Source organism: Notechis scutatus, chromosome 4, assembly GCF_049901735.1.
Source record: "Notechis scutatus isolate UNSWTSFEM ecotype Mainland chromosome 4, rNotScu1.2, whole genome shotgun sequence".
Lineage (NCBI taxonomy): Eukaryota > Metazoa > Chordata > Lepidosauria > Squamata > Elapidae > Notechis > Notechis scutatus.
In genome coordinates this window covers 97287228-97303900 of record NC_142012.1, presented here as the reverse complement: position 1 = coordinate 97303900, position 16673 = coordinate 97287228, and the positions used below count along the sequence as shown (strand labels likewise).

The window sequence follows — 16673 nt, the reverse complement described above, 5'->3', positions numbered from 1 at the left end:
ATTGCCCATTTGTCCCGTCTTGTCCCCTCCATCTTAGCTTTTGATGTCAGGATACTTGGCAAAGCACCAAGACAAAGAAGGCAGAACTGACACATTCATTTGTCATCCAAGAAGCTGTTTATAGGAAAACCAAGTCCAATTTGCTGACATTTCATGGAAACTCCTACATATTAAATTGGATTGTTTCCAATTATGTCTAACAACTGGGTAGATCAAAACAGGATTATAGCATAGCATAAATAAGTATAATAACACATTAATTTGACGGGTAGATCTTTTAGAAGTAAAGTCTTGGCAGAATAAATACAGGGATTTATTTCAGATGAGTTGCACGTGCCTTGATGAAGTAGATGTGCTTCATAAAATAGTTGGCGGCTCAGGAAATTGAGTTCATCTGAAGATTGTGAGCAATTTGGTACTCTTATGAGTCATTACAAATTTAATAATCCCAAACAGCAGGAAGATATGAAGAGACAGGTTTAAAAAAACTGTCTGCCAAGCATTACTTAGTTTGGTGCTACCAAGTTCATCTGGATTCCTGGTGATTACATTGGCACTAATTGCTATCTTGATTTGCCTTTAGTGCATTTCAAACCATATGTAAAATTCTAACGACATAGCATGTGACATAACTCACCCTTAACCTTTTTCTTTACCTTTATTCTTTATTACTGCAGATATAAATCTGCAACATGTTGTTTGTGGGATTTAATAACTTGGGCATGAAATTTGGCTAACCACACATATAAAATTATTTAGAACAGTTAAATGAAATAACCATGTTGTTTCACTTGAACTCACTTCTGAAAATCCTCCACATTAAATCAAATTCTGTGACCTTTTCACTTCAAATTGATATGTTTAGTTTCCCAAAGACTAGGAAAATGATAGAATAAAGGCCAGAAGGGGGAGGGGAAGTAGCACATTAAATCAAAGGATGATGTGATAGGTGACAAATATAAGGGAGAATTACAGTGAAGGTCATTACACTGGTGCTCAAGTTGTCCATTTTGTTTTGGAAGAGATTATGCATGCTTCTTCATCAGAGCGATTATTTCATTATACATGCGTCGGGGTGCGTCCAGACCCCAGATGAAATCGAGGTGTGCCCAGTCTGGAATGTATTTATGGGAAACAAGGTATTTGATTTGAGGCAATAAAATAGCAATATCTTTTGGGTCAGAAAGTAAATCTTTTCCTCCGGTCCATACCGCAGTTGGAATTGTCATATCGTTCACTTTATATAATGGAGGAGTAGGCTAGAAAATATATAGATAAATAAAACAATACAAAAAATAGTTAAAGCAGTGGCTTTTTAAAAAAAAAAAAAAAAAAAAAACATATAAATGGAAGAAGAGTTAGTGTATTTAAATGAATTCTTTATAGTTCTTGGAAGGCTTACAAACATTAAGAAATAAAACATTTTTATTATTATTTAGCATATGATGAGAACACATAAACAACAATAAAATTAATGCAATTAAAATCAAAATCATTAAAATGATTTTAAGGAACATTGTTAAAGTAAGTAATAATTAAATGCTTGATGGGGTAGATGCCATTTTCTTAAATATTGGAAAGAGGGAGGGGCAACCATCACAGCCAAGCAGCAAGAGGAATTATCCAAAAACCTCCCTTGCTGATCTAAGTCAGTTATCAGATTCACAGTGGGACAGTTGTTCATTCAGATAGTAAGGGCTTAAGCCCTTTTGGATTTGTTATTATTACTGCTTTCCCTTTTAGCAATAGCAATAGCACTTAGACTTATATACCACTTCACAGTGCTTTACAGCTCTCTCTAAGTGGTTTCCAAAGTCAGCATATTGCCCCCAACAATCTGGGTCCTCATTTTATCGACCTCGGAAGGATGGAAGGCTGAGTCAACCTTGAGGCTGGTGAGATTTGATCTGCCAAATTGCAGGCAGCTGGCAGGCAGCAGAAGTAGCCTGCAGTACTGCATTCTAACCACTGTGCCACCATGGCTCTTACATTGCTCCTTCCCCTCATAAGACTTTCAGTTTTTACTAATTCTTTACTAAATATTGGGAGTGTTAAGTCATGCATGGCTTGTAACAGGGAGTGCATGTAAAGTGTCCTGATCTCAAAATGGGCTGTTCTCACATGAAGGCCCATCCTAATTCCATTCTTGTACATTCCAAGAATTACAGATTTGGTCAGAATACAATAAAAAAATCTTGATAGAATGTGTTTGTTTTCTCTATTCAGCATATATGGCATTCTGATTGTCATCTGAGAATAACAAAAATAATCAACTGCAAGCAAGGTGCTGAGGAATCATGTTGTCATGTCATAACTAAGTGTCCTGATTATAATTTTATCATGGCATATTGTGCATGCAAGGAATAGGAATCTGGCTGCCAGGTTTTGTAATTAGCAGGATATGGTAAAGAAGATGTAAAGGTAAACAATAGTGAAATAATGTAGTGAAATAAAGTTGAGATAAGGAGTTTCTTAGCATACACAGACGCATTCTGCAAGGATAGAATTGGGCTCCTCAGGACAGAAAAACGGCTCCTGAGGAAAGAAAAATGGCTCCTCTGGAGCAGTGTTAAGAACAGATCATGCCAAACCAATCTTATTTCATTCTTCAACATAGTGACTAAATTAGTAGACCAGCAAAATACTGTGGACGTAATATATTTAGATTTCAGCAAGGCATTCGACAAAGTAGACCACAACCTACTTCTTAGCAAGCTAGAAAAAAGTGGAATAGATAGCACCACCACTAGATGGACTCACAACTGGCTGGCAAACCGCACTCAACGAGTAGTCCTTAATGGGTCTAAGTCTACAAGGAGGGAAGTAAGCAGTGGGGTACCACAAGGTTCCATCTTAGGCCCAGTACTCTTCAATATTTTCATTAACGACTTAGATGAGGGAATAGAAGGGGAACTTACCAAATTTGCAGATGATACTAAGCTGGCAGGTATAGCTAACACCCAAGAAGATACGCTCAAGATCCTGATGGATCTTGACAGACTAGAACACTGGGCCGTATCTAACAAAATGAAATTCAATGTAGAGAAAAGTAAAGTCCTACACTTAGGCAAGAAAAACAAAAAGTACACATATAGACTGGGTGAAACCAGGCTCAATAGCAGTAACTGTGAGAGGAATCTTGGAGTCTTAGTGGACAACCAGCTAAATATGAGCCAGCAGTGTGCAGCAGTAGCTAAAAAAGCTAATGCAATCCTAAATTGCATTAACAGAGGGATACAATCGAGATCAAGTGAGGTAGTAATACCACTCTATAAAGCCTTAGCAAGACCACACCCAGAGTACTGCATCCAGTTTTGGTTACCACATTATAAAAAAGATGTGGAGACTCTAGAAAAAGTGCAGAGAAGAGCAACCAGGATGATTAGGGGACTGGAGACTAAAAAACATGAAGAATGGTTACAGGAACTAGGCCTGGCTAGTCTAGTAAAGAGAAGGACCAGGGGAGACATGATAGCAGTCTTCCAATATTTGAGGGCTGCCACAGGGAGGAAGGGGTCAAGCTATTTTCTAAAGTGCCTGTAGGCCAGACAAGGAATAATGGATGGAAACTGAACAAGGAGAGATTTAACCTGGAAATAAGGAGAAACTTTCTGACAGTGAGAACAATCAACCAATGGAACAGCTTGCCCTCGGAAGTTGTGGGAGCTTCATCACTTGAGACCTTCAAGAAGAGATTGGACTGCCATTTGTCAGAAATGGTGTAGGGTCTCCCGCTTGGGTGGGGGGTTGGACTAGATGACCTACAAGGTCCCTTCCAACTCTGATTATTTGTTATCTGTTTCTCAAACTTGGCAGTTTTAAGATATGTGGACTTCAGCTCCAAGAATTCCTCAGCTAGATGCTGGCTGGAGAATTTTTGGAGGACTCCACTCAGTAGAGAAGTTTGACCCAGAGAGGAAACACATTTGGAAGGCATGGTCTAGACCAGGGGTGTCAAACTCATGGCCCATGGGCCGGATGTGTCATGTGCTGGCTTTGCCCCTGCCTGGTTTAGCGAAGGGGGGGGGGGAAAGTCCTGATACGTCACGTGACACCGCCATGACAACATGAATTTGACACCCCTGGCCTAGATGAAGAAGAGGAAGTGGCTGGGCTAATGTAGCAATGGGAGGAAACAATAACAACAAAAGTAAAAGATTTAAAGTCAGACAAGAACATAACTTGAGATGAGGAGAAAAAAGGTGAAATTTTCAAGTAAGAGGAAGACAAAGATGATAAAGAGCAGCTAAACAAGCTTTCTATCAGAACACAAGGCAAAACACAAGGCATTCATAAGCGCACAATTGTCCCTGTCCTATTGTCCCCAATTATTAGTTCCTATTTCTTATATTTAAACTTATATTTATTTTTATTTTATATTGTAAGCATTTGACAAAATAAAATAAAAATAAATAAAAATTGCTGACTTGTTTGTATGTTGGAGTCAAAGAGAGAATGCACAAAGCTTTCCCCAATTTTTGGGCATGCCTGCTTGCAGCTTGGGTTCAAGAGAGGTGAATCCACCCTTGGAGGAAAACCACCCATGTATTAGCTGGAGAGAAGACTGACAGCAAGCGAGTGAGGATTATGCTTAGTAAGAAGAGCATTCTCTGTTTGACAGCTGAGAGAAGAAACTGTGATTAGAAAGGATGCACAAGAGTGTGAATTTGGATTGTGGCCATCCCAGATGAAGTATAGGAGAAATCAATAATACCCTAAAAATGAGAATAAACAACTCAGTTGGGCTACTCAAGTAACGTTATTGAATTCTGTGGATATCTTTGGGCTTTAAAATATGTTTGGCTTTTTTTTTGTTGATGGCAGAGCAAAAGAGAGGGAGGGAAAGAAATTGCATTTGCCAAACAGAGTATGAAGTTATGGATGAATGGAATTCATTCCTACAAAGTTGAATAATTACTGGTGTGTAAAGGATATTCTTGAACTCTTTGTGTAAATCTGGTTGTAGATTTGTGTGGGTATTGTTCTAATTCAAGAAGTAGAACAGAGCTATTCACAAAGTTCTGGTTCTGAGTACTTGATATTTTCAACTGCAAGTATATCTTGGACATTATTGGGTCAGAGAGGAAATATAATTGCCTCTTAGACTGCCCAGCTTGATGTGGACATTTTGGTGGCATATTGATGGGGGAAAAAGAGCAGGGAGAAATTCTGCTTGATGTATCTCTGTAAGGAAATTCAGCTGTCAAGTCAATCCCATGCCCATTTTTGATTTTGAAGCAGAGCTTCACTAAGAGTTTCTTATTGCTGCTGGGACCATCAGGATTCCATTTCCACCTTACCCTTACAGATAGTACTATCTGATTATACCTAGAAAGTTAGATTCACAACAATGAATAGACATTTAACAAGTGTTCATGGAAAATTAAAACTCAATTAAAAACAACATTCCTGATGTGGTTATGATTTATCCCCAAGTTCTCTGGAATAAATTGGCTTCAACTAGCAATCTGAAGACTATTAATAATGGAGAATGTCTTGCCTTCATGAGGAAGCTATTTCAGAAGACGATGGCCATCAGAGAGAAATAACACTTCCCTCTCCCTTCCTGGAATTGGGGTTCTACTAATAGTTTCTCAGGGAAAGACACCTCGGATGGGTTGAATCAGATTGGATGAGATAGTCAAAATTACATGGTGTCTATAAATTATTTCTCACCACATACATTTTCTTTGCTTTATTTTTTTTTCCAAAAATTTTGCCTGTAAATAAACAAATATTGCCATACCTGTTTGTGCTTTATTTTATTCTTCCTCTCATCACCCCAGTCAAAACCCTTGAATAATCCACAACGAAAATTCTAGTAATAAGGCAGGGATTAAATGAAATGCACTATTAGTGAATTAGTAATGATTAATTACAATCATACAGGTACTGTACCTTTGTCTATTGAATGTTCAAGTTGTAATGCCTCTAAACCCTTGACAGAAACTTTATGTTCATGAGAAATACAACTCTACTCACATTTACCTAGTAATCTCATTCTACCATTCTATTATTTTTGAGGAGACACACATATTATTGCAGTATAAAAATTTCTTCAAAGAAAAACCAGAAAGTCCAGTTGCCTCTTGAAAAGCTATCTTTGGGACAACCAAGACTTGGATGACTGAGAATTTCCGTAGGAAGGCATATGATGCCTTGGCTCATAGGTTGTGTGAAAGGGAAAAGCAATGATTTCCCTCTTGAAATAATTTTACTTTTCTTACTTTTAAAGTTTAAGCCCCACCCAGAACCAGACTCAAAAATAAATAAATAAATGATAGCATATTTAAAATAAAAAATCATATTTGTCTATGTACTTTTGTTGTCGTTACTATAGATCTGTTTTTTCAAACTTGAGAACTTTCAAAATGTGTGGACTTCAACTCCCTGCTAGCCTGGGGAATTCTGGGATCTTAAAGTTGCACATTTTAAGGTTGCTATATTTAAAAAAATACTGCCATAGGACTGCCAAACTTGTGGCCCATGGACCAGATGCATCATGCGCTGGCCCCGTCCATGCTCAGTTTAGCAAAGGGGAAAAAAGTCATAATACATCACATGATGACGCCATGAGTTTGACATCCCTGCCATAGATGATGCCGTAATTGCACAAATGAATAATGCCATTGTAAAACAGCGTTCCCCAACCTTTCCGGGTTGGTGGCCCAGTGCGGTTGGGGGATGAGGAAATGGTTTTGTGTGAGGAACAGGTCTGTACAGCTTTATTTGGGTAAGTGGGGCTGCGAGCGCCAGTACCCACCACTCTTGTGGCATGGTTGCAAATAGACCATGTCCGGTAGTGGGCCACAGCCCACAGGTTGGGGACCCCTGTTCTAAAGTATCACTTCTTAACAAGCAATAATATTACAATAAGCAAAGATACCTGGCTCCAGTGCAATATATTTTGTACAGATGTTCCAGCTGGTGTTTGGCCCACATATGTGTTTATTCGGCTCTAAAGGGAGGAAAGAAGGAAGGAAATGTTAGTCTCCTCAAAATGAACATTGACTGAAAACACATTTCTAAATAAATGTTTTTCAATTTTAGCTGAAAACCACATTAAATATTTTAGAAGTATAAAAACCAGTACCTGATTAGGCCCCACCCAATGCATATAATAGCCTTTAAAATGATTCAAAATATACTTAGTTCTATTATCCTTGCATAACTTATTATTCTTTCTTCATCTTGTTTATGTCTACATTACATCTGGTGGATACAGCTAATAGTGACCCATAAAAAAACAAAGTTGAAGTGCAGCTGGTTCTATTTATATTTAGGTTTGTTTTAACGTGGTTTTGGTTAAATAAATGCACATCTATTGTATTTTGTGATCAAAGGCTGTAAGCAGTCAATACTCACCATATTTATATTTTTCATGTTATAGCCACTGAGATGAAAAAAGACGTTTCCACAAACATTAACAAAAGGACGCTGGCTGCAGAAAGTAGCAAGAGCCTTTCTAACTAGCCACTTCTGGGGAAGGAATTCTCTTTTGCCAAACAAAGTCTACAAAATACCAAAACACATAAATTAAAAAAAAAATCTGCCAGGCTGAAGTAATCATGTAGTTCTTCTCATGTCTGAATGTTCTTCATGACTTCTGTTATTAGTACATGGTTACATTAGAGGAATTATATAGACCGAAGGGTAGAACCTGTAAATAGACAGTAGCTTTAATGGCATTAGATGAAAAGGGAGGCTTCTCTCTATGTGGAATGGCATAGGAAAATAATACACAGGATATGTGATTTTGAGCATTTAGATTAATCAAGAATATGAGGTCCTCATTTTACCAACCACTGAAGGATGGAAAGCTGAGTCAGTGTGATGACCCGGGGTGTGGCACAAAAGCAACAAAGTCACAAAAGTAGGTAAAGTCCCTTTAATTCCTCCAACTTGGCCCCCAATGTCCAGTTATCATCGGCTGGAAAAAAAACTCTCCCAAAAACAGTTTTTAAAGGGAAGAAATTCAGTCTGAATCCAAAGTACATCTAAATTATAAATAAAACCAACACAAACCACACTGCAGCAATTAACGAGACAGGGCAGGATAAGGAATTGCAGACTTCCAAAAGATAACGAAACACACACAGTTGGGAGGACACCAGAACCCAGATAAGATGTGACAAACAAAGATAATGCATGCTTTGCTTCCAGCAAGGTGCTATGCACAAATGCCCTTTTAAAATCCTGTTTTCCCAGCTGCAGCTAATGAAGGGAATCGGGGCCCTTTTCTCCCTCATAACCCACGTTGCTCCCTTATCCGTTCCTCATTACGTGCCCTAGGATGAAGAGGGGGGTGGGCCTGGGTCTTCCTCTGAATGCCCAGCTGGACTGTGCCCTTCTCCAGTTTCCTCCACAGCCACCAGAGCCACACTCCCACTCCCTGTCAGCTTTTCGACCTCCCCCTTGGAATCAGATTCCAACAGGGGCATGACAGTCAACCTTGAGCCAGTGGGAATCGAACTGCCAAACTGCTGGCAGCCAACAGTCAGCTGAAGTAGTACTGCATTCTAACCATTGCGCCACCATGGCTCGTTAATGTTCTGGCTAGGGGGCACTCAAACAACAACAGGAAATCAGATCAACCAATCAACATGCAGGATGCGCATCTCCGCACAACCTGTCATTGAGATTTGGGAAGTGTGCATGTCAGCCTGTCTCCAACCATTTGCAATCTATGCTTATCCATCAACCCCTTTACAACATAGCATAGGCATACATTGACATTTACACACAAGTCTAAATCAAGCTTGAGATGAACATCTTTAATAAATAGTCTATTCTTGTGTCATGTAGACCTTTACAGGTGATAACCAGTTTCTTGAATGGTACCAGGAAGCCTACTGGAAGCCAGAGTTCACCAGGTAGTGGTGTTACATAAGCATGTCATTGTATGTTAGAGCAACTGTAGCATCCAGATGGTGTTCAAGATCAGGTCCATGTGCAGCTCATTGCAGCAATCCATCACAGAGGTGAATAAGGACTTGTATCAGTGGTGGAATTTAATTTTTTTTACTACTGATTCTGTGGGAGTGGCTTGGTGGGTGTGGCAGGGGAAGGATACTGTAAAATCTCCAGTCAGAGGTGGTATTTGCCAGTTCTCTGAATTTCCGCTACCAGTTCCCCAGAACTGGTCAGAACCTGCTGAATACCACCTCTCACTTGTATAACTATGAGGAGGAACTGGTGGAATTGACACTCCAATTAAAATTTGGCAAAGGCCCTCTTAGCCAGACCTGGCACTGTGGTTACATATCACAAAGACAGGGGCATCTCTTCTGATAGAGAAAAATAAAGGTGGCAATGATGACAAAGATAGTGTTTGTGTGTCACATATAAAAGGATATCCTTTTGATTGTGAAATTGTGACTGTTATTTTCAATTTGCTGACCATCATCTGTGATGCCTCCACATACAGAGATAAGACTACTAAAACCTAGTGAAATTTTCCAATTAAGGACATGTGCTTTAATGACTTTTTGGATGAACAGGAATTGGAATAAAATATGAACTTACCGAAAGGAACGTCTCTGGGAGATTAAGAAGTTTTATTATAGGGCTTTTGGCATACTTAATTCTAGCCACAGGGCCTAAGGCAAAAAACATCTTGATCTTCTGAGCCAATTCTGGCATGGCTGAAAATGCTACAAATCCTGAGAAAAATTAAGGAAGAGACAAAAAAAAAGATTTTTCTTTTTAAAAGGAATAAAACTCAGCAGGAGCTTTCCTTCCCACCCTATTTAGTTTATACAGTAACATTTCAATATATTGGGCATATCTATCTTAATACAGTAGGATTTTATGGATGCGCTTTTGTATGACTATATTTTTCTGACCACCAGGCTGTGGTCTATTTGCAACCGGGCCACATGAGTGGTGGGTGCTGGTGTTCCCAGCCCCACTCACAGAAATAAAGATATACATGGAGAGAGAGACAGAACAAAGAAACTCTATATACAATGTTGTGAACTAAAGAAATGTATTTAATAAAGATTCATTTGCATAGCAGGATCGTAATCCTGCACTTCCTATTGGCCCATATAATGGCAAGTTATGATTGGTTCATTCCGAGCAATCTGATTGGCTATTGGCGGGCCGCACCAAGATTCAAACGCTATAACGCTATCCATTGGTTATCCGGATAGCAGCTTACTCTATAAAAGAGTGACTGCTAGCCGGGTTTTTTTTGTCTCTGTTATGCTTGTGAATAAAGAGCTGAAGTTCACGGTTTACAGTCTGGTCTCCATTCATTAAACCCATGCCTCAAACTTAACATACAATACAAACTGTCAGGTGCAAAGAACAAGGAGCATACACTTTCAAAGCAGGGAAGAGGTTTTTTTATTCTTATAAGGCAAGAATCTGGCCAACTAAATCTGGTCAAAACTAAATGGGTGCTAGATAAAGTTCGACCGAATTCACAGGGAGCTAGACTTGGGTCTCTTGTGGCTACAAATGATTGCAAATTGACTGTCTATGGAGATTCTCAGACATCCAGGTCATGGTTTTTCCCAAAGGTGCTTTTTCAAGAAGGCAACCGGACTATCCAGTTTTTCTCTGAAAACGTTTCGCTTCTCATCCAAGAAGTTTTTCAGCTCTGACTGGAAGGTGGGGAACGGAAATGTCTTCAAAGAAAAACCAGAAAATCCAGTAGCCTCTTGAAAAAGCACCTTTAGGACAATTGCAAACTGACCTTTCAGCTCAGGCTGCTCATCTCCTACACAAATTTTCTTTTAACTTTCAAACAACTTTTGAAACATCCTATGTACAAATTCTCTTGTAGAATACTCAACACAAGGCTGAACAAATGCTAAGGACATCCACAGGTGAGTATTAAAATAAATTAAGATGGTGAGTGCCACTGTCTGACTGTAACCATCATCCTGCCTTTTTAGATCAATACATTTTAGATACCAATCCATGTTCTTCCATACTATACTATATCACACCAGCCCCATGTTGCCCTAAGAAATATGCATTTGAGATTTATTAAGGTAAGTTACCCTCAGCCATGGTGTGAATGGCAAGTTATCCTCATCCGTATAAAAAGAGATCTGATTAGATCCCTTTTTATATGGAGGAGCTGTTCCCACATATATCTGTACATGGACAAATAGCAGGAAAGGTAATGACCATTTATAGCACTGAATGGTGGACAAGAGTAATTCATGTGCACATTCATTCAATACTGTGAAAGGAAACATTTGAATTCACTTTTGATAATGGACTGTTTTATACTAAAAAAAGTAAACCAAAACACTATCTTTATTGCAACGTTTTCAAATTAATAGTCTTTAAAATGGTTCTCTGTACCTAAAGCATTTTTGACTCAGTTTTATCATACCTTAAAGCTTTTATATCTGGGGGGTTCATAGAAGCCTAATTTTCTTAGTGTAAAAATTACTGTTGCTCAGTTTGCTTCATTTGTTGTGAGTTAGCCAATAGTAGGAATATTTTAAAAACTTTATTTATGAGCAGAGATAAAGAATTTGCACTCGGGACTAACATATCAAAGCAAACGCACTACTTCACCTCCCAAGAGGTATTATTAATACAGTTCATACATTACATCAGCAATTCTGATTGGCTAGCTAAATTTACCTCATTACCTTATCTTTTGGTGGATAATATCTCAGAGATATTATCCTAGCTTCCTCATAGTTTATATAACCCTTTCCCCCCCCTTCTAGCAATTTCTAGAATCTTTTTTTGGTGCCATCATTATCAGTAGTTTTGCTATTCGGTGATATAAAAGTGACAGAACTGGAGAAAGGGATAGCAATGTTTTTGGAGGGAGGGGAATGCAAATTATCTTGAGGATTAGAGGCGTCAGCTTCTTGGCCCTTTTTTGTTTTTAGCATCAATAGTAGCAGCCAGTATTCTTCCCAACAGGCCTTTGAAACTCTAGCCCAGGCCAACTTTGACAAGGGAGGCAGGGGTAATGGAGCAATACAGTCACAAAATGAAGATAATATCACAATGAGGAAAAAAGTATGGGTACCCTGCTTCAGTTCTTTTCATGAAAGCTTCAAAGGAATGCTACTGGTGGGGCTTGCAATCGTGTTCCTCACCTGAATGAAATGAGAACTCTCAAAACTTTCGAACAAGGCACAAATCCAGTGTAACACTATTTTATTATTAATCTTCTTCCTCCTCTTTTCTCTTTCCTCATAGTATGAAATTCCTCCATAGCTAGACTGCTGTAACACAAATGGTTATGCCACACTACATATCAGCTTTTCTTCTTTGACATACCTATTGTAGCACCCTGTGAGTAGCCAACATAGTACAACTGTTGTTGGCCAGTTTTCTTTAGAATGAAATTGATGACAGCTGGAAGATCATACTTTGCCATTTCATCAAAGCTAGGGAAAGATACAAGACAAAAGAATTGAATTTAGGAATGAATTTAAATTTGGGATTCTGAAGGAAAGCAAAACAGTAAGTGAAATAAAATGGGAATGGTATATACAATAGTTATCCTCTAGATGGTGTATCAAAAATGCCTATTCCATATTAGCTTCATATGGAAACATATTCCACAATTCTGAAGAAACAGTTTGTAGACATGTACAAATGTTAGAATATGGAATATACAATATGGATTACAAAATATGCATTCATCTCTAGAAGCAAATACCAGCTCTCATTGAATTATTTTGGATCTTAAATAATTTATAGCATGATATCGAAATTATTTTCTCATTTCATTCCACTTCCCTGCTGCAAAATACCAAGATTGCAATAATTAAATATACCTGAAAGCCCAAAATTCATCTTCACTCACAGACAGCTTTTGGTGACTTCTGGACCAAGTATTTCCCCTGCTGTTTCCCATCCAAACATCAAATCCAGCATCTGCGAGGATGAAACCCAAACTGTTGTGGGCAAAGTTGGTAACCCAGTTACTTGCATCTCCTAGCAAACCATGTTGGAGAAATACTACAGGTTTCATATCTGAAGAAAGAAAAAATATTCTACTTAATATTAAAATTATTTTGTTTTACTAGGAATAAATGTGTCAAAAGATTAAATTGTGGGAAAAAATGTGATTTATCTATGTAGGATCTATTAGATTGGACTAGGATTCAATTTATCTGGACAATTTTTATCCATTCACTTATAAAGATAAATCCTAGATATGTGCTTCATTTTTTCCTTATATGTTTCTACCTTAACCCTATGTTATAACAATTTATCTCACCAAAATCCATTTGATAGTTTCTGCCTGATGGAATTCTGTTCAAGCTAAGAATATAGCCATCTGCTGTTATCACTTTGTACTCCTCACTCAGGTAGCCTTTGTGGATGATAAGTTCATTCTGCAACATAATAAAACCAAACCAACAAATCAACAGATATTTTAAGAATTTGTGGCACTACCTAATCTCATCTTCTGGAATTGATGTATCTGCAGCTGAGCACTGGATGATTAGAGAAATAGAATTTTAAGTAACTGATAGCAAGTTGCAAGGATAAATTTTTTTGTCACACAGTTCTCCTGTTGTCTCACTCTCTTTAAAGCTGCTGTCATAATAGTGTCTTTTAGTTTACTCCTCATTTTCTAGGTAGTGTTTTTCCCCCTAGGAGCCATAAAACTAATGATTGAAACAACACCATATTATGCATCTTTTTAAAAATAAATATTAACCAGAAAGATCTGAGGGAAGATGGATGACCAGTTGATGGGGACATATTTTGTCCCACAGCGTAAACACTTCTTGAATCTGCAGTAATTGGCCTTAGGTGAAAATCAAAGTAAACATGAGAATGGCTTGAATCTCTATTATCCATAGAAGATCATTTGAATAAACAGATAAATATAGTGTGATGTTTTACAAACATAAGAATGTTTGTAAAAATTTGATATCATTTATTCAGCTTTCATCACATGCGAAATGCTCAGTTGGCTTTAGATTAGTTTAGTGTAAGGTTGCCTTGATTTATATTCATAAAGTGGGAGAAAAGGGCATGAGGATCTTGAAGATATGTGCATTTGATATACTTCCAAGACCTTTAAACATGGTTTCAACAGAGGATGGAAATGAATACCACATCTCTCTTACCTTACCTTTTGGATAACTAAATAGAATAACTCTGCTAGTTTTCCTTAAGCCTCTGGATGTTCTGATGTATGAAATGTACACTGAATGAATCAATCACAATAGAACACACTTCGATAGATTGCAACATTTATTAAATACAGTACATCTTTTAAAAATAGGGAAAGAAAATCAATCATGTAAGTTGATAAATGGATGATAGATAATTTAATTTGAAAAACCCAGGAGATAATGAGTCTAACTTTAAAAACATGAGTAGCACATTTAAAGTCAAGCATCATATTAATTTTCCATTAATAGTGAAAGGAAACTTACAACATTCATAAAGGCTTCTGAATTCGTAGCTCTCTTTGTTCTTATTAGCTTTGAGTAAGCAAATCCGTGAATCAGGCATAATGTAATAATTAATGCCCGCATCCTGTGCCTGTTTAACAAAAGACATATATTTCTTAATGGCTGTGCTACATATAACATATGACATTATTCTTCTTGTTAAAAAGCTATATGACCACAAGCATTTTATGTAAAAAAAGTTCTTTGCAGCAGGTCTGAGCCTAGATATCTATAGAAGACACCAGTATTTTTGTTTCAGTTTAGTTTTATAAGAAGAAGAATTGTAGATAGAACAAAAAATATTTCTGCTATCCAAAGGAAAAACATGGAACAATAAAATCTGAACTAACCCCCCTCCACTTCTGTTTGGAAAATACTTTATCTTTTTTTTTAGAAACAATTACAAATTATAATGTATATCTATTTAGTTCATTCATATGAATGAACCTACAGGATGAACTTCTATTTAAAGAAGTAAGAATAAAGGAAGAAGAATAAAGGAAGAAGAACAAGAAGAAAGGAGAAAGGAGAAGAAAGGAGGAGGAGGAGGAAGAAGAAGAAAAGAAGAAGCCTTTTGCAGATCAAAAAACATACTGAAACATCAGAACAATTTCATATATATATTCAACAGTCATATTGCTCTAACAATACATTTCTTAAACTTGTATGCTCAATTTATTCTGAATAACTGGAAAAATGTTAAAAGATGTATCTACAGTGTGTGTTCTGCTAATTCCTCTCCTTATTCTTTTCTCTCATCATCTGAAAAATAACTAAAAAAACATCAGAAAAATCATGTAATTCCCTTTACATGGTGGTAGTCCTTTTATCTTTAAAATTCTAATGAAGACACAGATAACTTCATTGGGCGAGAGAGAGAAATAAATTAGTTAGATTATGCTTCTCTACCAACATTCCTTTTTCTGTAGTACAAGAGATTATTGTTATACTTACTGGTTTTAATATTCACTTGTTCCTCCAAACGTTTCAGATGTTGAGATGGTGACTCCTGGCACAATATTTATACCAGAAATGTAAGATAGAGAAGTTACAACATTTAACCCTTTCTTTGAAAACATTTAGTGGTGACATCACTTTCCATCACTTCCCCTTATCCCTTTAGCTGCTATTTCAGTTAAGTCATATTGAAAGGCATTCACTGAAGACCAGATCTTGCTTAGGCACTCCTTACATTTTTAAGACAGCTGTAGAGATGTTCAAGTGACTTCCGAGAGAATTGGAACATTGAAGGGAAGGGATTTCAAATGCAAACATTTTGCATCATTCCATGGACTTCTAATCAGAAAAATATGCTTGTTTCTACAGTTTTTCCAATACATACTCTCTGTGAGCATTTCAAAGAATATATTATCCATAAAACTTTGGGGATTCACTGTGCTTCCTTCCCCACTTTGCTTCCCCGCCTTGGCTAAGCATTTTCCCACAAGCACAAGGACCACTTTTTTTTTTCAGATCAACCAAGTGTTGATCTATTGGTCACAACAGGAATTGACTGATCAGCTTGTTGCCCCAGCCTGACATCAGGGAGAGAGAGAGAGAAAGAGAGAGAGAGAGAGAGAGATGAAGCCTTAACCAGTAGGCCAAACTGGCTCTCTCAATGATTCACTTTGCTATTGCTTGATATCTTGACATCTAATCACATAGAGCCAGTGTGTTTGTTCTATTACTGGCAGGTTTGGAAAACATATTATCCTCTGTTTCTGAAGTCAAACATAATTTATTTATTTATTTATTTAAATTTAATTATTTAAATGTTATAATTTAAACATTTGGATTCTATCCTATAATTAAACGGGTCCATCTCTTAGGTGCAGACCCAAAGTGGCAAGGATCTAAGCACATTGCCCTGAATCTGTTTAAAAATGCATCCAAGTATCGAAATCTGGTTTTCATGAATAAACAATCTTATCCCTCAGTATTTGCAGGAGTACAATTGCACGGGTTCTTCCAAGGAAAAATACTTCTTCCCTCTGAAATGCCTTGTAGCACTGAGCATTAAGACTTACAGAGGCCATGACCTCCATTTAGATTTGTTATCTATCCAGGACTGATATATGCCATTGTCATTAAATGAATGCATCATTAAAAGATGCATAGAAATACACCAAGCAAATAAAGACTTCGTAGTTTCAGAAAAGTCCCATGCTGTATTTTTTCATTACATACCCTCCACAAATTTTCCACTGCATTTTTCCTTCACTTTTACATTTACGTACATTTTATAAATCACACACACAAAAGAATACT

The 16673-nt window shown here is 37.4% G+C and overlaps 1 protein-coding gene across 1 annotated transcript; it reads right to left on the bottom strand.

Annotated features, from left to right (window-relative positions):
• Positions 1–98: 98 nt before the first annotated feature.
• LOC113425155 (lipase member M-like) lies at positions 99–15429 on the bottom strand. The gene is made up of 10 exons (XM_026687155.2): positions 15360–15429; positions 14388–14496; positions 13214–13331; positions 12768–12966; positions 12265–12374; positions 9526–9662; positions 7366–7512; positions 6887–6958; positions 5747–5818; positions 99–1259 (listed from the first exon to the last, which is right to left on the bottom strand). Exons 2-10 carry the CDS (start codon positions 14487–14489, stop codon positions 1026–1028), a joined length of 1191 nt encoding a protein of 396 aa, XP_026542940.1. The 5' UTR covers positions 14490–14496; positions 15360–15429; the 3' UTR covers positions 99–1025.
• Positions 15430–16673: the final 1244 nt, after the last annotated feature.